We start from the raw sequence: 21127 nt of genomic DNA, 5'->3' as shown, positions 1-21127 counted from the left end.
AAGAAAGAACAATGGACATTATGGATGCTTTAGGTCACGTGCAGTGGGGATATTGGAGATGACCCAGAAAGGGATAGCGTAATTCTTGGTCAGCACGATAAGATTAGCTTCTCTCGCGGGGTTTCAATTTGATGCGCCAAGACTAGACTTCAGAGACGGCCGGGAAAGCGCCGGAGTTTGAGGTGATATATCTATACATTCGTTATTGGCTTTTTATGGAAAATTTAGAGCAGACATGCGCGTCCTTACGCGCTCAAATCGCTGCCACCGAGGCCCAGCTTGCAGGTCTGAAACGCGAGCTCGAAATAGCTGAGCAAGCCGCCGAAGTCAAGGCTCAAAGTACCACGAGAACAATCACCGCAGAAGACGGGAAAACCAACGAGACAAGGGAGTGGCCGCTGCTCAGCGAGGAATACAAGCGCTATGGAAGGCAAATGATTGTACCCCAACTTGGATTGCAAGGTATGTGCATTGAGCCCCCCAGGAAAACAACAATCCTCTGCGTCGGCTTGGTGATTATGACGTTGCTAATGCTTCTGATCACTTGTGCAGGCCAATTAAAACTTCGCGCCGCACGGGTCCTCATCGTCGGAGCAGGTGGACTGGGATGTCCTGCAGCGCTGTACCTTGCTGGAGCGGGTGTGGGCACCTTGGGCCTGGTCGACGGAGACACTGTGGAAAACTCGAACCTGCACCGGCAGGTTCTGCATAGAAGCAAGAATGTTGGAACGTTCAAAGTAGACAGCGCGATCGAATATCTCCGAGAGTCAGTACAATGATGATCCCCATCGAATCTGTTCAGGCACTGACTGGTTGCTTCCCGCGTCTCAGGCTGAATCCCCACCCTACATACGTACCGTATAGAGCACACCTCACGCCTCAAGAAGCTCCGGGTATTTTCAAAGATTACGATATCGTTCTTGATTGCACGGACAATCCCGCAACGCGATATTTGATCTCGGATACAGCAGTGCTGCTTGGGAAGCCTCTAGTCTCTGCTTCCGCATTACGGACGGAAGGACAGCTCATGGTGTTGAACTACCCTCCTCGGCCGGTCGGAGACAAGAGCGGAGGACCATGCTATCGATGCGTGTTTCCGAAACCGCCACCGGCGAACAGCGTTGTCAGCTGTGCTGACGGCGGGATTCTGGGCCCGGTTGTAGGCACGATGGGGGTCCTTCAAGCACTGGAGGCAATCAAGGTCATCACTTCTCCGGCTGTGAATCCGAGCGCATCGCCTCCATCTCTGCTTATATTCTCCGCATACTCGACGCCTCTGTTTCGAACCATTAGACTCCGCGCTCGGCGTGCGAATTGTGCGGTGTGCTCTGCCGATGCCAGCGTGACTCTAGAGACGCTCAAGAACGGGTCTACTGATTATGTCTTCTTTTGTGGTGTTGCGGGCCTGGAAGCGACACTTTCCCCAGAGGAACGTATCTCGCCCCTGGAGTTTAAAAAGAGACATCCGAAGGAAGTGCCACAAGACGGAGGCCGCATTAACAAGGAGCCCACGATCATCGACGTGAGAGAGAAGGTGCAATTTGATATCTGTAGTTTGGAGAACAGCATCAACATCCCCATCTCGACCATTTTGTCATCAGCGTCAAGTCCTACAAATGTAGACGCCAATGCGCAACCTTCGCTACCCTTCTGGCTTCCGAGAGAACTAGCCTCTGCCGACTCGACGGACCCGATATATGTTGTGTGTCGTCACGGGAATGACTCGCAGATCGCAGTTCGGAGGTTGAAAGAGTTGGGTCTTGATCGGGGTGGACAGAGATACGTCGGTGATATACAAGGAGGGCTACGCGCGTGGCGTGAACAAATCGATCCCGATTGGCCAGAATACTGAGTAGAAACCATAGATTAGCAATATGAATAAAATACAGTCATGTACAGCCGTCATAATGGGTATATCAAAAGTAGAGCAACGAAGAAAATGGGTAAAGTAACGCTCATCTCTCATGACGGTAATAAAGCAACAGGGGAGTCTTCCAGCCACGACCATTCGACGGTGACCCGACCAAGATCCATATCAGCAAGTTTCTGAAACACAGCGGGGGAAACGTCCAAGTCTTTCGCTTTACATCCAACGCCTGGATCATGTCAGCGGATCGGCCACATAGTATCGCACAGCTAAGAAGGGATTAGATGTGGCAGCGACAGAGGCATACATCGATCAACAATCTTGACATCAACGCTCGATTCACCCCGACGAAGCCTCAATTCGAGCCCACACAGCGGATTCGCATTTGGATTCGAGCCCGTGGAAGCAGCATCAAACAGGACATGCGAGACGGCACAGATCATGTCCGAGTCTGTGCTGGTGATGCCGCAGGAGCCGAGGCCAGGGTTGTAGTAGGTCAAATCTCCCGAATAGGGACCACCATGAGAGGTGGGAAGAGGGAGATTTGGGTGTCTTAGCTTTGGTCAGTTGATACATCTGAAGAGATGGAATGCGAGTGATATGCGACGTTTGCGCAAAAATACTCACCCTTTTCCCCTGGTCAATCCCACAGCAAGGCCGATGACAAGCGCAAGGAGGCAGACGACCGCGACTGCAATTGCAGCAATGACCACGCGCTTCTTTCTCGAGAATTGTTGCCAATTCCTGTTCAAGTTCCACCAAGCACCTTTGGTGGGGAGATATGCGCTAGGTTCTTTCGTCGCAATGGCTGCTTGCGCGTCCGAAGAAGCCTTTGTGGCGCCGACAGGGACGGGCTTCCGCTTTGGGACTGCCGCAAAGGGGAGATGTGAAGCATCTTGACACAATTGCGGGGGAGGTTTCTCCACGTCTGTGGACATGACCGAGACGTTGACTGATTCTTTCATGGGGTTCTTCAGATCGAAGCCTGTCATGGTGATGGATGTCGCAATAGCCGCTTGGTGTCTCTGGACTGTGAAGATCAAAATTAAGGGGTTAATGAAAGAGACGCCAATTGATTGGCTGCATTTCTGTAGGATTCAAAGCATCTTCATTGGTAATAGAATCTCGACATAGTATGCATTCAGGAGAATGTGAGCATCATAGTGGTCTCAATAAATAATCGATATTCACATTCAAAATCGGATAAAATGTCACGATCGTTTTGATGACAGATCTCGTGGTTGCCAGTTGTTTGTCTCACGAGTTCCCTTGCTTAATGCGGCTGGCATTCTCCCTCCGATCGGAGAATTCTCCTCGATAAGGCTGAAAAGAAGTCGAATGCAGTCCCAATTCATCATTACTTGAAGAAAATCATCAAAATAAGGACTTCAAGCAGACATGTAAGATGATAACATCATCTGTTTCCACTTTTCGAGGAGAGAAACTACTCAGCCACGAGTGCCGTGACCCACAGAGGAGAGTATTTGTTCTTTGCATCGTTGCCCGGATACTACTGTCAACCACTGACTAACATTTATCTAATGATCAAAGGTTATTTCTCTCAATCATTAGTGACACTTGAGACAAAGTACGATTATGTTGATTGCCTATCCATATTGGAAAGAAAAGTAGGTTCTGACGAAGCCAAGCGATTCTCTGCAGGACTGGAGATCCTAGGCGTTTGTGAAGCTCCACGGCCCACTCACTAAAGGCCATCGATTCCGCCCCGGACATGGGGATATTGCGTTTCCCGCTCTGACCAAAACCTTAATCCACGTCCTGTCACTCCAGAGGGATATCTGCAAGAGAGTCGTGGGTTGCTACTCTCGAATTGACCTCAGCTTCTCCAGCGTATATTGACTAACGTCGGGAGACGTATCCGTTGATCACATGGACATGTCGACGATCCTCCCTAGTCTACTGAGAGAGTGAGATCTCGACTGACGGTCCACAAATTGACAAACGCGGGGTGCGACTGAACTCTTGATCCTACCATGGCCTCGCGTGTTAGCTCGCGCCAGTCGACAAGTTCGTCACAGTACTCGCAGAATGACGAGCCAGACAACAAGAAACAGCACGAGAAATGGAACCTTTTCCGCATGATCGAGAGCGGATGGTCCAGCTTGGACCTGGATCGACGAACGGTAATCTTGATGATGAAGTGAGTAATGACAAACTGACTCTACCTGCTGAAAACTCACAAGATATTAGAGGTGCTCTACCACCTGCTATTGCTATAGCCATGTAAGATGTCCTCAGTTGTTCACATTACACCGCCCTAATAACGAACAGGTTTCAAGCCGATTCTATTGCAACCCGGTTCCCCACTACAGGTTATCTCATCGCCATCATCTCTGTTCTCGGATTTGCCATCATGCCACGGGCAAAATTCATCCAGATGATGCTCCTGGACGTGCTGGCGGTCTGCGTCGCAACGGCCTTTGCTTTGCTTATGATGTTCTGCAGTGTTAAAGCACGACAGAACACACAGTCTGCTGCGGATGCGGCCTCTATCTCTAATTTGGATCCTACAGCCAACGAGTACAATTCATCCGCCTCCGCTGTGAGTGGCGTGCTGCTGTTTTTCCAGATATACCTGGTGCACTCGTTTCGCGCCCACTATCAACAGTTCCAGTTTCCGGTGATCATCTACTCCATAATTGCCAATATCACCGCGTCATATGCCCCTCGGCTCCCAACCATGGCCGCAGGTATTGCTTTGGTAAGGACCTTGTTCGAGGCATGTTTAATTGGGTTGGGACTTTGCACGGGTGTCTCCCTCTTTCTCTTTCCTGTGACCTCAAGACACATTGTATTCAAACAGATGGCAAGCTATATCGGAGGACTTCGCGCAGGTCTCAAGGCTCATACAAAGTACTTTGAGAGTCTGGAGCGCGATGACATGTTTGGACGGGCCGAGACATATGACGAGACAGTCGAGAAATTTTCCAAGAAGGGCAAGGTTTATAGTCCAGAAGCAGAAGCTATTCGAACTGCGGTCCAGAAGATTACGGACCTCCATGGTAAACTGCACGCGGACCTGACCTTCGCGAAGCGCGAGTTCGCCATTGGAAAGCTCGGTCCTGACGATCTTCAAGCCATCTTCAGACATCTACGCCAGGTGATGATTCCGGTTGTCGGTCTTAGCTTCATCGTAGACATTTTTCAGCGTCTGTCGGATTATAACAAATGGAACGAGCCTATCGACCCACTCGCACCGGACATGGCGACCAACATCCGCAGTCGTGTTGTACACGAATGGAACGAGATCATGAAGGCTGTGCATGACCCTTTTGCCTCTATTATCGAGACTATTGATAGCGGCCTGGAACACATTTCTTTATCGTTGCAACTGACAAAACCACCCAAAACCTCTCTCGGAAAGAAAGATGCCCCATTGGACGGGGCCTCGGATCTGGAAGCATCCGCAGAGAAACCCCCGTCCCCAGGAGAAGCAGGGTTCGCGGCTTATTATGAGCGAAAGCTCAGCGACTTCAAGGTGGCAAAACGCCTCGCTCTGAGGACCTGGAGTGAGGAGAAGGGCATCACTTTACCTCCGGATTTCTTCGAGCGTCCTTCTTCTGACTTGCCCGATCTGGACGAATTCCTCCTAGACAAATCCTCGGTCGGTCGCGATAGGAGCCGTCGACAGCTCTTTCTTTTTCTCTATGTAGGTGCAAAGGCGACTTCCTCGCATTTCCGTGCTGACATGCCGAATCAGATGGAACAACTACTCTACGCGACAGGCCATACAGTACTAGATTTTATTCATTTCACTGATGAGAAAGTCAAAAGTGGAAAGCTGACAAGATCACATCTGATCATTCCTGGTGCGAAACGTTTACTGAAGTGGTTACGTAGTATACTTCAGGCGGAGGATACTCATGAAGACGATCACTTGGGCGATATTCACACGCAGAGCCATATTCTTCAGCTTGGTGAAGCATACAGACATAGGAAGGATCCGGAGCATTTGCCTCCTGAAACCATCATTCAGAAGATCGGTGACAAAATCAGGGTAGTACCCTGGCTGCTGCGTTCATCCGAATCGGCTTATGGATTTCGAGTGGCTTGCGCTACTATGACTATCTACGTGATTGCCCTACTTCATCAGACTCAGACCTTCTTCATTCATCAACGTCTGGTCTGGGCCATGATCATGATCAACATCAGCATGTCACCGACCGCGGGACAGAGCATTTTTGGCTTTGTGCTTCGTCTGGTTGGCACGGTGATAGCCATGGCTCTCACCCTTTTGGCCTGGTATATCCCAGGCCAAAAGACACCCGGTGTCATTGTCTTCTTCTGGCTCTTTGTCGCCTGTGGGTTTTATGTCCCTATCAAGCTTTTCCGATTTCGGATCGTTGGGATCATCGTCATCATCACCACTTCCATGATCATTGGCTATGAACTTCAGGTGCGCAAGGTTGGGCAACAGGCTGCGACCTCTAACGGCCAAGCCTATTATCCGATTTATCTTCTTGCTCCATATCGTCTGGCCATCGTGGCTGCAGGTATCGCGGTGGCATTTTTCTGGACGTTTTTCCCATTCCCAATCTCCGAGCATGGAGTTCTCCGCCAGAGCCTTGGAGCTTCGCTTTATCTACTGGCGAATTATTATTCCATCATCCACGAGTCGGTGTCTGCGCGTTTGCGGGGTGACGAAGGTGACCTGGCTTTGAAAACGTCAGCAGGGCGAAGGCTGCAAAAAGCACGAGGCAAAGTGTTTTCTAAGCAGATGCTGATGTTGAATGGCTTGCGCACATCGTCGGAGTTTTTGAAATGGGAGGTACCCATCGGAGGTCGGTTTCCCAAGAAGCGGTACCAGGCTATCATATCATCGGTTGAGAAGTACAGCCCCATCTCACTCCCTTAGCCAGTGCGTTACCACTAACACTCAATAGTATCGTAAATTATCTGAGTTTGCTAGGCTATGCCTCAGACACTCTCTTGCAGATGAGCGATAACCCCGACGCATCGAATTCCGACTGGCTTCACGACTTCAAAAGACTGGTGTCTAGTGCGCGTGTCACAACTCACGAAGTGACCTCAGTTCTGTGCCTTCTCTCTGCGAGTATTACGAACCGACAGCCTCTGCCGCCTTACCTGAAGACTCCTCGACCGTACAGTTTTACAAAGAGATTAGAAGCGCTTGACAAAGACATTCTCAGCATCAAGCACATCGCAGAGCCGGGATTCGCCACGTTTTCCGTACTGCAGATTTCGACCAGATGCATTGTTGGAGACGTGGAGAGATTGATGAGGTGAGTTGGCCATCATCCATGCCGATAACATGCTAAAAGAGGTTTGATAGAAATGTGAAGGCTCTCGTGGGAGAGCTTGACTTTTCGTTCCATGCTGTCAGCACAGCACATAGCACGAAGTCGTCTCTGGATCAATCGCGTCTCTCGAGACCGCCGTCTCGCGACAAGTTCGACTGAAGGAATTACCATTTTGTTTATACATATCTGAGGTATCAATCCTCGACCTGTTCGTTATTGAATGTACATAATCATTCATAGAACACTAATGTCACGTATCGCAATTTCTTGGATAGATGGCTTGATTGCGGATCGGGAAGCTAACCCAACTCGTTCTCTGTTGTGCTAGTTATCTTTCCAGCTGCTCTCCTGACTTTCTCAATAGGTGCAAAGTGAGAAAGGAAAGTCAATTTCCTCATTAGATCCGTGTTCGATAAGCTCATCGCTCATGCCTTGACCAACAGGACGCTGAGGCTCCAACAGTACCAACTGCAATAGCGATTGAACTTGGCAGTTGCACGGATGCTTTGAAACGGCGAACATTGAGCCTCCTACATTCCAGACTCGAGATAAACAACATAATGAGGTCATTTAGGAACTCCTTGCACGATCCGTGCACCATAGCGACAAATCGTGCGTTGTCAAATACTCAGTGGCATAAGACATCAGGAATGCAGGAGAATATGCGGGCGACGACTCCACTGGAGCTTGAATCAAGGGCTCAACCTGGACACCAGTCTAAACTCCTGCCTGCTCTATTCTTGGTACATATGATCCTGACTCCACCATATGAGCACCAGCGCGCACCACTTTCCACTCCGAGGGTCTATCATCAGTACATCCCTTGCGGAGAATTAATCATGCTTTGCAGTAAGTCATCATGGAGAAACCGGGTCGTTTTTCGAATGTGTCGTTGATAAATCTGCCATTCGACTGTATTCCCCTTGGAACAGTTCTCTCATTCTCCAGAACACTTGTCTACTGACACCGGCGCCATTTATGTCTTGATCTGCGCAACCGCACCAAATGGGTGTAGAATCCATTGACACAAACTACACTGCGGACACCACCAGAGACCACTTCAAGTCCGGCACCACATTCCGCAGCTACGATGACGATGCGTTTTCCTATACTGACACGGTCGAGCTGTCCGTGGCAGTGGCAAACCCAGAGAGTAGAGAATGGCGGCCCCGAGTCAAGGATTGGCTCGTTCTGATCTGTATATCGACCTTGACGATGCTGGTCGCATTTGATGCGACAATGGTCGTACCATTCATCCCGGTAAGGCATCCAAGCCAACCCAGTGAACCCCCTTCTTAACGAACTGCCAGAGTTTATCACTCACGTTCGGAGAACCCCTCAGCAGCAACCTGTGGCTCAACTCATGCTATCTCCTTGCCAGTGCCACGGGACAGATCTTCTTTTCGATGCTCGCCGAAGTCATCGGGCCCGGCCCTCTTCTGGTCGCAGCTGCTGTCCTTTCAACAGTGGGGACAGGAGTATGCAGTGGCTCCCTCCAATTATCCGAGCTAGTCGCCGGTCGTTTCATACAAGGACTCGGCGGAGGGGGCGTGGTATCTGTTTCGCTGCTCTGCCTGGCCGAGAACATCCCCGACAAACACCTCATCCGCTTCTCAAACTACGTCTCCCGGGTCCGCCTGGCGGGCGCCATCCTCGGATTAGTCATGGGTAGCTTGTTGTTCGAGTACATCGCCTGGCGCGGCGCCTTCTACTCAAGCTTCTTCTTCTGTGCGCTCGGCATGCTCGTCATCCCCTTTGCCATCGACCTGCGCGGCCACAGGGGGATCTCCTCGCAGACCTTTCTCAGGCTGGACTGGCTAGGCGGCGTGCTGACTCTCCTGGGACTGTGCTCGCTGCTTATAGGGATCAGCTGGGGCGGAACAAGCTACGCCTGGAGCGCCTGGCAGGTTCTGACACCCATCACTATCGGGGCATCCTCGATGCTTGTGCTAGCCGTAAATGAAACGAACTGGGCCGTCCGACCGTTCTTCCACAGGAACGATTTCCGCACTCTTCCCGTCCTGATGATGTATGCCGGCAGCTTCCTGCACGGGTTCACGGTTAAGTCTCCCACATCTCCGAACTAACTCCTCGCTAATTGCAATTGCATAGCTCTTCTACCATCTCCAAAACCTCACCATATACTTCATCTTCGTCCGGGTGCTTCCCCTCCCATTAACCGCTGCCAGCCTCGCCTTGATACTGGCCCTCGCCCTCCTCACTCTAACCTTGACCCAGAAGATCGCAGTCCTGGACAAACGGCGCCACTGCTTCTGGCTGGTCCGCGTCGGATGGATGCTCCTTCTCCTGTGCACGGGGTGTCTCGTAACTCTGAACGCGACCACTCCAACCGCAGGATGGATCCTTGTCCTCGTCGCGGCCGGCACAGGGCACGGCTGTCTTATGGCGGGATTGCAAAAGTGTCTTCGGCCGGCGCCCGTGCCAAGGGATTATTGCGAGCAGGAGGAGAGAAGCGTCAACCCTACGAGTGCGCTGCTGATGTGCGCGCTTTTTCGGACGGTGGGGATGTGTCTGGCTGTGACTGTTAGCGGGACGTTGTTTTTGGGTCGTGTTACGGCGGACCTAGGGGGTCTGTCGTTTGAAAGCGCCCAGGGACAGATGACGGGGACAGCTACTTGGGACCGCATCCCGGAAAACCGGTTCAGGAGCGCCTGTGCCGCCAGCCTGAATTTCCTGTGGTTGGTGCTGACTGGGGTCGCGAGTCTTGGGGTGGTCTCTTCGGTGTTTACTAGGGCCGTGGGATGAATGGAAATCAATCAAGCATTTCCTCGCCAAATGACATCAACGGAATTAGCTTCCTTTAGTGTAGAGCATCAGCTTCTGTGCCTTGATTTCCGCAGCTTTAGTTCGTTCCAGCGGGGAGGCAGCAAGGCTTGGCCAGGTCTTAAAACACCATCCCTCTAGGCTATCCCGCATAAACAGGGACACTAAAATGCATTTTGTTGTGTCATTGGAATCCCATCCACCAGCCCATTGGAACCGCAGTATCCAACTCCAGAACTCTATTGCCCTGCGTGATGTCATCCCCTTCTCATGGAAAATCCCCATTCAAACACATCTCCGCGGAAGTTTAGATTATTAAATACATTGCAGCTCGTAGACAGGCAACCTTCATTCCCAGCCGTCCAGGAATTTACAAGTAATTGGTGCACGGAGTAGTCAAGCAACCATGCCCAAACCCACCGGCGCAACAGACCTTGAAATCCTGAACGAGCCGGACTGGACGCAATCGCATAGTCACCGGGTCGGTGTGCGCAACCGCGATGATCGCTTCCCCGGCCTGACGCATGAGGGAGACGACTGGCGCTATGAGCTCGAGAAGGAGGCTGAGAGACGGGCGGAGGAGCTGCGAGCCAAGGCCAAGAGGGGGGAACTGCTAACTGTGAGGGACTTTTTCCAACAACAGGAGGTGAGCATATCCATATCCCGTTTTCCATGTCAGGGGTTGGCAATGGAGCGAGGCTTATCTTTGTAGGACTTTCATTTGAGGCGGCCGGATGTGCATCCGAAGCATTGGCGATATGTGCTGCACACGACGGAGGAGTTCATCAAGGAAGGCCAGCCATGGCTGATTAACGAGAAGAAGAAAGAGACGGAAGAGGGGGAGAAGGGGAAGAAGAAGAAAGAGCAGCAAGAAAAGGTAGGGGAACAGCAGCAGCAGCAGAAGGAGCAGGAAGAGGGTGGGAGTGACGGCTCGGGAAAGAAGCCTGTCGAATCAGGTCAGGAAGGACCAGATCAGGGCGACGAGGAAGACTCGAAGAAACCAAAGTATACCCCGGAGCAACAAGCACTCCTGGCGTATCTGAAGCAAGAGGCGGAGTATATGCAGTCGTTGAAATCGAATGACGGCAAGGGCCGTTCGCCTGCGGGGAGTTCCTCTGTGCCAGGAGAGATCGATGAAGCCGATCAATTCACCCCAGACAACTGGGTTCCTCGGACGGACCACTTGATCCGATTAACAGGAAAGCATCCGCTGAATGGCGAGCCAGATCTGGTCGAGCTCTTCGACGCAGGTCTCATCACCCCCAATTACCTACACTATGTGCGCAGCCACGGCCCAGTGCCGCACCTCCTCTGGGAGAACCACAAACTGGAGATTTCAGCCGGCAAGTCGTTGACCTTGTTGATGGACGATTTGAAGGATAGGTTCGAGAGCATCAACATCCCCGCCGTGATGGCGTGCGACGGAAACCGGAGAAAGGAGCTCAATCTGATCAAGCGCAGCAAAGGGTTCAATTGGGGCCCGGCGGCCGTAGGTTGTGCATATTGGAAGGGCGTGCTCATGCGAGACGTCCTGCTCATGGCAGATATTCTGCAGCTGATGGACGAATACAAGGACGTGCCTCTTTGGGTGAACTTTGGAGGGGCCGAAATTCTCAGCGAAGGAAAATACGAAACCTCCATCCCTCTGGATTACTGCATGGATCCATGCAATGATGTGATCCTTGCCTATGAGATGAATGACTCGCCCATACCTCCGGACCATGGCTACCCACTGCGCTTGGTGATTCCCGGGTACGTGGGCGGACGGTGCGTGAAGTGGCTGGAGAAGATCTGGGTGACCGACCGTGAGAATGACACCTATTACCATATCTTCGATAACCGGGTCGTCCCATCCTTTGTGACCGACCGGTTTGACGAAATAGGGCAGACCATGTATCGTCTCCCGAGCACGGCATGCAACGAACAGATGCTGAACTCGGTCATTGCGAGGCCAGCGCAGGGAGAGAGGATAGACCTCGCGGAAGTAAGAAAGGGCAGGAAATATCGAATTATGGGCTATGCGTATAATGGAGGAGGCAACGAGGTACAAAGGGTTGAAGTTAGTCTCGATGGTGGAGTTAACTGGCTGTATTGCGTTCGCAAGGTATGTCGAGAGCCATGTTTGCGACCGGTCGTGATGCTTTTTGACGCTTCTGATACGGAACAGTTTCCTGAAGCACCGCTGCGACATGGTAAGAAATTCTGGACTTGGTTGCACTGGCATGTGGACATCGACATCACGCAGCTCCTTCGCGCTGAGCAGATCACTGTCCGTTGCTGGGATGTGAACAAGAACACCCAGCCGGAAAATCCGACGTGGAATCTCGAAGGGTGAGTGTCGAGCCATGAAAGCAAATCGAAGGTATACCTCGCTGAACACAAGCAGCATGATGAACAACTGCCACTATGTCGTCAAGTCGGAAACCTTCGTGGAGCCGACGAACAATAAGCCATATCTGCTGTTCCGTCACCCCGCCGAAGCTGGGACGGGCGACAACGGGTGGATGAAACCCTCGATCGACATCCAGAAGGAAGATATCCGGCGATCAGCAGCCGTTCCCGAGAAGCAGTTCACCCGTGAGGAGATCGAAAAGCACACCACGGATGATGACTGCTGGATCATTATCAACGATAAAGTATACGATGCGACCAGCGTCCTGAGCTGGCATCCAGGAGGAAAAGCGCCCATTATGGCCCACGCCGGTCGAGTTCATCAAGACACGTCGAAGGAATTCGAAAGTATTCACGACGATTATGCTGTTCGGAAATTAGAGGGTATACCGTCCCTCTTCGCGCCCATCGGACGTGCTAACATAGTGCATAGAGTGCCTCCTGGGATCCGTCACCCAGAAGACGCAAGAGTTCATCAAGCACGACGCCGAAGAAAAAGCGAAGGAGAAAGCAAAATCAACAAAAGAGGAGAGCGCGGTTGCCCTTAAGCGTCACAAGTTCGTTCTCTATCCTTTCAAGCCACGTTTATCAAAAGCTCACCTCGATCGCAGATGGACCGCGGTCAAATTCCTCTGCAAACGACCATTATCGGAAGACACGAAGTGCTACACCTTTGAGCTCCCATCTAGAGACAAGAAGCTCGGCCTGGAAACAGGCCAGCATCTTCAGATCGGCTTCCACTTCCAGGACCGGCTTGTCATTCGCCCATACACCCCTACCCGGCCCATCCTGGAGTCCGAAGAAGACGGCACATTCGACCTTGTCGTCAAAACGTACTTCCCCAGTTCTGCACAACCAGGCGGCACAATGAGCAATATTCTTGACTGTCTTCAGGAAGGCGAGGAGGTCGAAGTAAAAGGTCCCGCAGGCGAGATCCGATACCGCGGGAACGGCGAATTCCGCGTCGACGACAAGACGTATCATTTCGATCACATCACATTGATTCTGGGAGGATCGGGCATTACACCGGGATATCAGCTTATTGCACGAATTCTGAGGACAGAACAGGGGAAAGGACCCAAGGTCAGGGCCATCGATGCCAACAAGTCCGAGGAAGATATCTTGATGCGCGGCGAACTCGACAAGTACGCAACAGAAAATGCGGACCAGTTCCAGATCACGTACGTGCTTTCGCACCCGGCGGAAGACTGGACGGGCGAGAAGGGGCATGTGAACGAGAAGATTCTTCATAAATATGCCTTTGAGCCAGGGGAGAAGAGTGTTGCGCTTTTGTGTGGTCCGCCGGCTATGATCCAGAAAGCGGTCTTGCCAGTATTGAAGAAATGGGGATACGACGAAGACAAGAATTTGTTTGGTTTCTAGTATTGGCTTTTGGATTTGCGCCTTCCCATTACCCGGTGACTGGATTTTGGGTTGAACCTGACTAGTTGCTAGTCCTCTGGTGTTTGGGTTCCCTGAAGCAACAAAGCTCGGAGCACGTTTGGTTCGCATAATTTTTGAATACTGGACAGATTTGAATGTGAAGTAGACATAGATCTGGAAGAATCAAGTACAGGTAAGGTGTAAATATAGGCAGTCTACACTAGTTTCCTTCATGGCCTCTCCTAGTTCCAAGTGCTCCGCGGGGTTATTTGTCGTCATGCTAGATAGAAAGTGCGTAACACAACAGCGTCATATGTTCAGTCTTACTTTTCTTGTCTTACGATGCAGTATGGAATTATAAAGGGGGTATCGACGGGTTGATTGATTGATCGATCGATTGGTTGGCTGGTTGTTGAACTGACCCAGCGTAGTATACAGACATACAGACGGTTGAAGCACATGACGATAAACACAAGCATCATGCATTATATTCAGTCACAATGACACAAACATTGCGTAAAGGCAATAGCAATAGCAACCAGGCTCAGAGCTGCTGGTATCGAGCAAGTGAATCAGCAGGACGGACTAAAAGCATGACGAGAGAAGAGACAGATGTGAGAAGACATGCTTCTCAATTCCGGGCCATGAGCGGATGAGGAGTTGGCACTCGCTTCAAACCATAGCCAGAGTGCTCGTCCGCCTTGGAGGGCGTTATTTTCATTTTAAAAGAACTGACTCGCTCCTTGAGCGAGAACTCTTTGGAGTCGTTTGCTTGCTTGAGTTCGCGGAGCTCGTTGACGAGCTTGAGGTAGTGCTTGAGAAGATTAGAGCTTTCCTTGGCCATGGTCGAGTAAAGGCAAAAAAGTTCTCGGAGCTGAGATGAAGAAATTTGCTGTCTGTCAGAGTGTTCGTGGACGAAGTACGAAACATGGAAGAAAGAGAAAGGAAGAAGAAAGCGGGAGGGGTTATACTCCTTCGGCTGTCTTAGAATAGATACCGTTCCAGAGAAAACTGAAGGACAATGACAACACAGTGATGCCATGAGCTGGGAAGTCAACTCAGATAACTCAAGAATAGGGCTTGACATATATTACGATGCGAGAAGTCAGGCACACGGAGACAGTATTGGTCGTCAGAACGATGCTGAGCTATATCGCATGAGGCATTCGGATACTGGCACTCGATCTTCTGGGAATGAGCTGAAGAAGAACTGTCACTTTCAGATTCGTAGTTTATATCTAAAGCTCACTGTAATCGAGATTTTATCATAAATTCTGAAGGAAAGTGCAATGACAGCGGCAGTAGTAGTACCTTAGTATTAGCCTAGCCACCAGTCGTCTCCGTGAGCTAACATCCTACTTTGTAGCTCTAGATACACCTAACGTCTTGCAAGGGCCAAATTTGTGCACATCGGACCGTGCAAACTAAGGAAAGAGACGGGACTCACCTTATAAATGAGGATTTTAGAGTAGACCCTGTCGTTCACAGGAGCTCTGCCTAGTCCTTAGTAGGCCACCTCCCCAAGGGTATTGACGACGAGGACACAGTTGATGTTGCTCTGCGCCTTCCTGTAAAAGACAAAGACAAGGGAAGGAACATCGACGCTCGATACAGCCGGCTTCTGTTTGTCTATATGGAGGCAGTTCCCCTCTGGCACCTTTGAAATTCTCCCTCTTCTTCATCCTCTGTCAACTTACACTCCATCTCTGATATACATTCCATACATTACGCCATCAGTCTCATATTCTCTTACTGTCCAACCTTCTGAATTGCATCGTCACTGTCATCATGAAGTTCCTTCTTATTGCCTTTCTGCTCTTCCTCGCGAATCTTACTCTCGCTGCGCCACACCGGCCGGGGCGCAATGAATCCTCGCTGCCAGATAACCTGCCCTTTCCTTCTCCTGGTCAGGTCCGAGAAATAGAGCTGAGAGCACGCGGAACACTGCCAAACACACCTCCTCCAAATAACATCAGCAGACAGGGTATTGTCAACTTACAATGGATCGCTTTCAACGAGAACTTCGAGGTGGCTTTCTTCAACAGTCTTCTTCACAATGTCACCAATAATGTGACGGGCTACGAGATATCCAGTGACGATGACGAAGGTGACAAAGATGAAGACCGGGATATGGTCATCCGAAGTCTCACTGCAATTCTCGCGGTAAGCCTTGTCGGTAGACACATCAATCAACGAGCTTGACTAATAATTGACTTCAGCAAGAAGAGCTGCATGAGTTGAGCGCCAATATGGCCCTTCAAAATTTCAATGTTTCGCCCATCCTTCCGTGCAAGTACCACTTCCCTGTCTCCGACTTTGATTCCGCGATCGTCCTCGCCGCCAATTTCACCGATCTTGTCCTTGGGACCCTGCAAGACGTGGCGGAGCGCTTTGCCGTAGGGGGCAACTTCAACTTAACTCGAATCATCGCGTCGGTGGTTGGAAACGAAGGCGAACAAGAGGGCTGGTTCCGCGTGCTGCAGGACAAGATACCCAGCGAGCCTCCCTTCCTTACCATCAGTGATCTCAATTTTGCTTTCTCCGCCATACTCAATGCTTTTGTCGTCCCCGGCAGCTGCCCGAATATCCATGAGATTCCACTGCAAAGGTTTCATCCCTTGGCCATCCTGACACCACCCGAAGACCGGACACAGATCATCCGAGTCGCCTTCAGGTCTGGAAAACACATGGAGCAGCGCTTGTGGATGACCTATATCAACCAACAGAATCTACCAATAGTGGAATCAATGAACATCATCTCCTCCGAAAACCGGACAGTGGTCGCAGAGATCCTTTTCCCGTATGACCAGTTCCTGATGAATGGATTGACCATTGCTGCTGTGACCAACAGCAGTGGTCCGTTCCGCAATGCGAATGACGTGGCGCGGGCGACAGTGGCTGGACCTGGCTTGATCATTGTCAATTGAGTTCTTGTTCTGATCTGTGGTTCTTATTCTTCCAGTATTATTGTTCAAGGCTCCTGTCTTCTCATCATCCTATACTCCCATTATGCTTGATGGTTTGGGACCTTGGAAAACCGGAATAGCTTTAGCTCTATGGCAAATCACCAGAAATTGCCTGGTAGGTACTTAGGTATGAAAAATCAACTGGATTACCAGATAGCTCTTTCTTCTGTCTCCTCGGCTTCCCTCTCATGTTGTGTTGTACGATCCAACGAATGTCACCTCCGTCCACATCGAACGGCTGTCAATGTTGGCCGGCAGTACAATCTCTCCAGAGTGCACGTGTACACAGACCGAGTAATCAGTAGACTATGTGTATGTTAGACCAACGGTACCGGCGGCGTGGCCACCTCCACGAAATTCTTTGTGGACCCGGGGCTGTTCGGCACTCTTTTACGGCGATTCCAACTGTACGCCACGGGATGGCATCTCGCTTCTGCTAATAGTGGCGTAGGGTTAGAGCATAAGGAGAGGGCTACGAATGTGTGGGGAAGAAGGTTGAGATATTTGTGGTCCAGAAAGACGCCGCCGCAGTAGATCACGAACCACTTTCGCTACTTTCTCGATGGTTGTTGTTATTACAATATTGCTCCGCTTGTGAAATCTCTGATATTTTGTGTGTGGCATTCAATTTCGGTTTTGGACATCGTTTTGAACCCAGATCCATGGTATTGAGCAAGTCATAATAAGTCTTTCAAGCTCTTTTCTCGACGCTTAGCTTTCCAAGTCGTAACCTCTACTGTGGTAGATCGATGCACATCCTCTGGCACGACTTTGGTGTAGCAGAGAAAGAAGATTCGGCGGCACAGTCTCCCTTTCAGTCCGTGAGGAGCGATGTGCAGCGTGGATATGACTACCTACAGTTACTCCGTAGTGCTGTGTGTGGGTGTCCTATGATAAGAATCGATGTCATATTTTCCTGCCTCCTTAAAGCAACCCTGCGCATGAATCGAACATACCACAAAACAAGCATCCGCAAAGTCCAAAGCTCCGCAGACCAAGCCAGCATTGGAAACATAAGAGATGACATTCTGAATCATTCAAGAGGATACCACGTACGAAGCTCTTTATGTTACGTGTGAAAGCTTCGCCACTATGTGCAAAGACCAGGACTATATTAGCCGGTGCATCATACAGGCTCGGTTTGAGGGCAGGGGACTATCAGTACCCAGGCACAGGTTTCCTAATCCGCAGCTGTATAAAGCTCTGGGGTTCCCAAGGAGGGGCAAACCTAGAATCTACAATGGGGTGCTTGTGCGTCAAACTGCCCGTTTCTTGGAAGGATGCAGTGGCTTGGGCTACAGTGCTAACCCCGGTTTGATTGTTTTTATTCAGGTCACAGATACTACTCTTCCTATACTGGCCATGGTGGTTTGGTTGGACTCCAGGAACTGAATTAGTTGTAGGTCTGTGGCGAATCACCAGTGATCGCCTGATATGATTATTGGCACTTACGTACAAGAAAAGTAAACGGTGTTACCAGATACCTCCCCCTTCTGCCTCCTCTCTCCTGCGTACGAGTGTTATGGACTCAACGAAATGTGCAAGTGCCTACAGCTTACCGTTGCCAGCATTGGCAGTAACGCTGGAAACAACGGTGTTGTAGGCAGCGGCGGAAGCAATATTCTTGCCCTTGAACTTCGAGAGGATGTCCGTATCAGCCTGGCTGAAGGCGCCGGAGCTTCCGAAGCCGTTGATCTGGCAGGTGTGGCCCAGGTAAGAGGAGCAGACCTTGTTGGTGGAGGCGTCGGGGGAGGAGAAGAGCTTGCCGGAGATGGGGGACTCGGCGACGGCCTTGACGTTCTGGAAGACGTTGCCTTCGGCGACGACGTAGGCGCCGGAGCCGATCTCAAAGGCGTGGCCGGCGTTGTCGTACCAGTAGTTGTTGACCTGATTTCCTCTATTAGTTAGGGGTGATTAGGGATGAAGGGAAGGAACGTACAGCGTGCAGCAGAGTGTTGCCCTGGACCTTGGGGGAGCGGCCGCTGGTGTGGTAGATGTAGTTGCCCTTCATGGTCACCATGTCGTTGGAGCCGTCGAGGTAGATGCCCCAGTAGTGGTAACCGTTGCAAGTGGCCGAGTAGTCGGTGACACCGTCGATGTAGCAGTTGGAGATGGTGATGCGGTTGTCGGCCTGGGTGCCGAGGACGATGTGCTGGCGACCGATCCGCGCGGTCTATTCCCGTCCATATCAGCATTTATCTCAAGTGACCACGTTTGAGAGGACTTACGGTGACGTGGTCGATCCAGACGAGGTCAGCGTTGTTGATGGTGATGGCGTCTCCACCCCAGACGTACTTGGGGTTGATGTCCGTGATAGCGATGTTCTGGATGATGACGTTCTTTGCGCCACTGACGATGCGCAGACCCTTGCCCTTGATGACACCGGCGCTGCCCTGGCCGATCAGGGATTTGTTCGAGTTGACGGTGATGCCGAGCACGCCGGCGTTGTCGTAGCTGACGCTGACCTTGGGGGCGTTGGGCTGGTAGTTGTCGCACCACGAGTTCTGGTTGATGGCCAGCTGGCACTTGGCATTGGTGCCCCAGGGAGCGCAGCCGGTTCCGCTCGTGGTTCCTTCAGTGCCGCGGAAGTCGAAACTGTGGCCGCATGTTAGCGTTTTCCCGTTCATCTTCGTCCTGTGAGGGCTTTGGGTCAAGTACGTCTTGGTGAGGACGATGACGCGGGCCTGGCTGTCACCGAGGTATGAGACCAGCTCATCGTTTGTTTTAGGATAGACAGGGGAGGCATTTCCACCTCCTGTTACGCCCTTTGCAAAACCCTCGGCGGCTCCGGAGACGCCAACGGCCGCGGCGGTGCTAGCCAGTGCAGCCGTGACGGCGGTGAAGAGAGAGGTATATCTCATAGTGAGAGAATGAGAAAGAATGAATGAATGGATAAATGAATGAATGGAATAATGAAGCAAGGACTAAAGTGAAGAGCAAAGGAAAGAATGGATTGTCAAACAAACATTCCTCATGGGGGACGCCTTCATATATGAAACACTTCATCCCGGGATCCGGACATGGTTTCAAATGGAGATTTCAAGATAGGCAAACTCCTATTATCAGATCCGGTTCATCTATCCGAATCCAGAATGCAGAGCCAAGCTAAATAGAGACATGTTACATGAAATGTACCAGACTAAGCCAGCCCTAAAGGCACCAGTAAAACACCAGTTCCCAGCCCACTGGCGCTAAGAAGGTCTCTGCATAGTCCACAAGAATAGTGTCTTGGGTACGAGGTCAGTGTATGAGGATTCAAATGTCTGCCGGAATTTCCGCTGAAACATCGGTAGTACAGTCACTGCTTATGAGCCGTTGTCTAATACATAGTGGATAGTGGATAGTTCATCAAGTAGGGTAGGGGCAAAGCGTGTCGAGTCCAGTTTAAAGTGTTTCATAGTCCTACTTAAGGCAATATGTAATCTCTTAGCCTTGCTACACCGAGTCAGGGAAACCGGCTAACATCTTAGCTGCCGGATGTTGTTGCGCTTCTCGAGGAATTTTTCCGTCTTGGCGGGTGTGTAGTGTGACCTGTATCCAGAGATTCAAAACCTCAGACTTACGACACTATATCTATACGAATAACGAAACCAAAACAAGGCGGCTCCTTTTTGGATCATTGGATTGACATCGACCCTGGTTCTTAAGATTCAAGTCTCATTGTAGTGTAGACCGCGTGATTGGGATAAAAGTCAAACTTTGAGACACGATCCACAGTGGATCACCGCGTCTGATTCTTCAACCACATGGTCAGTCTCCATTATCATGACTTGTGTCTCTGTCGGGGCCCTCAGGAGATGCCCCTGGACGCCATAAGTTCATGACTCCTGTGTTTGAGATAGCCTCTTAGGGAATAGAATGATCACCCCTGCATATAGTACAAACAGACACCTTTCCCCATACTCTGCAGATCCACATAGGGCAGCATCCGAAATGCCGACCTTAGCCTTGCCTTCAACGTGGTGTGAGTTGCGCAAATAAGACGTACGGAGCTGTTGTCTTTACTTCAGGAAATTGCCCGAAGGTCGTCAGACTCTAGCGCCTGCGTAGCCTATACTCCCTAGTCAGATTGCAAGCGTATTAAGCTGCCATACCACGGAGGTCGTACCTACCGCCAAGACCATTTTCTTTATTTCCTCAGAGCGATGCTCATCGACAGGTTGGATATGCTTGTGGAATTACTGATATCTAGGCCATACGCCAGCTCCTGTCCTATACTGCTACTTTAGTCGACCCTGCTTGGAAGGGCAAGGAATATATCATACAGCATAAGATGTTAGTACTCTACTTGAAGACTATAGCAGAGCAATTTCCGCATCCCAATACTTGAATCCTCCGCCGCAGCAACCTCGCTGAGAGGTCTGTCTGGTCCATCTGGTCATATCATCCAGAGTCTGGAAAGCCCCGATGGTGTTGCCTTACTGCAAAATGTAGTTTGCCGCGGCCTCGAAAGC

The 21127-nt window shown here is 50.8% G+C and overlaps 9 protein-coding genes across 9 annotated transcripts; 7 read left to right on the top strand and 2 right to left on the bottom strand.

Annotated features, from left to right (window-relative positions):
* Window positions 1-215: 215 nt before the first annotated feature.
* uba4 (HesA/MoeB/ThiF family protein) lies at window positions 216-1852 on the top strand (the record flags this gene model as incomplete). The annotated part of the gene is made up of 3 exons (XM_748502.1): window positions 216-462; window positions 553-766; window positions 832-1852. 3 exons carry the CDS (start codon window positions 216-218, stop codon window positions 1850-1852), a joined length of 1482 nt encoding a protein of 493 aa, XP_753595.1.
* A 110-nt stretch (window positions 1853-1962) lies between these two features.
* Window positions 1963-2859, bottom strand: AFUA_5G10470 (RlpA-like double-psi beta-barrel domain-containing protein; the record flags this gene model as incomplete). Its single annotated transcript, XM_748503.1, has 3 exons — window positions 1963-2096; window positions 2175-2419; window positions 2495-2859. 3 exons carry the CDS (start codon window positions 2857-2859, stop codon window positions 1963-1965), a joined length of 744 nt encoding a protein of 247 aa, XP_753596.1.
* Window positions 2860-3516: 657 nt separating this feature from the next.
* AFUA_5G10455 (uncharacterized protein) lies at window positions 3517-7444 on the top strand. The gene is made up of 6 exons (XM_077804833.1): window positions 3517-4028; window positions 4079-4111; window positions 4160-5537; window positions 5589-6718; window positions 6772-7131; window positions 7182-7444. Exons 1-6 carry the CDS (start codon window positions 3862-3864, stop codon window positions 7306-7308), a joined length of 3195 nt encoding a protein of 1064 aa, XP_077660969.1. The 5' UTR covers window positions 3517-3861; the 3' UTR covers window positions 7309-7444.
* Window positions 7445-7709: 265 nt separating this feature from the next.
* Window positions 7710-8002, top strand: AFUA_5G10440 (uncharacterized protein; the record flags this gene model as incomplete). The annotated part of the gene is made up of 2 exons (XM_748506.1): window positions 7710-7892; window positions 7952-8002. The coding sequence occupies 2 exons, from the start codon at window positions 7710-7712 to the stop codon at window positions 8000-8002; spliced, it is 234 nt and encodes a 77-aa protein (XP_753599.1).
* A 152-nt stretch (window positions 8003-8154) lies between these two features.
* AFUA_5G10430 (MFS transporter) lies at window positions 8155-9957 on the top strand (the record flags this gene model as incomplete). The annotated part of the gene is made up of 3 exons (XM_748507.2): window positions 8155-8409; window positions 8460-9209; window positions 9262-9957. The coding sequence occupies 3 exons, from the start codon at window positions 8155-8157 to the stop codon at window positions 9913-9915; spliced, it is 1659 nt and encodes a 552-aa protein (XP_753600.1). The 3' UTR covers window positions 9916-9957.
* Window positions 9958-10295: 338 nt separating this feature from the next.
* AFUA_5G10420 (putative nitrate reductase) lies at window positions 10296-14033 on the top strand. Its single transcript, XM_748508.2, has 6 exons — window positions 10296-10579; window positions 10646-12037; window positions 12101-12264; window positions 12320-12708; window positions 12758-12881; window positions 12936-14033. The coding sequence occupies exons 1-6, from the start codon at window positions 10340-10342 to the stop codon at window positions 13705-13707; spliced, it is 3081 nt and encodes a 1026-aa protein (XP_753601.1). The 5' UTR covers window positions 10296-10339; the 3' UTR covers window positions 13708-14033.
* A 1462-nt stretch (window positions 14034-15495) lies between these two features.
* On the top strand, window positions 15496-16634 carry AFUA_5G10400 (putative sexual development protein (LsdA); the record flags this gene model as incomplete). The annotated part of the gene is made up of 2 exons (XM_748509.1): window positions 15496-15870; window positions 15927-16634. 2 exons carry the CDS (start codon window positions 15496-15498, stop codon window positions 16632-16634), a joined length of 1083 nt encoding a protein of 360 aa, XP_753602.1.
* A 1131-nt stretch (window positions 16635-17765) lies between these two features.
* AFUA_5G10390 (uncharacterized protein) lies at window positions 17766-18581 on the top strand (the record flags this gene model as incomplete). Its single annotated transcript, XM_077804832.1, has 4 exons — window positions 17766-17924; window positions 18013-18072; window positions 18154-18184; window positions 18277-18581. The coding sequence occupies 4 exons, from the start codon at window positions 17766-17768 to the stop codon at window positions 18579-18581; spliced, it is 555 nt and encodes a 184-aa protein (XP_077660968.1).
* AFUA_5G10380 (polysaccharide lyase family 1 protein) lies at window positions 18222-20069 on the bottom strand (the record flags this gene model as incomplete). The annotated part of the gene is made up of 4 exons (XM_748511.2): window positions 19332-20069; window positions 18902-19268; window positions 18613-18846; window positions 18222-18560 (listed from the first exon to the last, which is right to left on the bottom strand). The coding sequence occupies exons 1-4, from the start codon at window positions 19532-19534 to the stop codon at window positions 18222-18224; spliced, it is 1143 nt and encodes a 380-aa protein (XP_753604.1). The 5' UTR covers window positions 19535-20069.
* Window positions 20070-21127: the final 1058 nt, after the last annotated feature.

This window comes from Aspergillus fumigatus, chromosome 5 (assembly GCF_000002655.1).
Source record: "Aspergillus fumigatus Af293 chromosome 5, whole genome shotgun sequence".
Classification (NCBI taxonomy): domain Eukaryota; kingdom Fungi; phylum Ascomycota; class Eurotiomycetes; order Eurotiales; family Aspergillaceae; genus Aspergillus; species Aspergillus fumigatus.
This window is presented reverse-complemented; position numbering and strand designations above follow the sequence as displayed.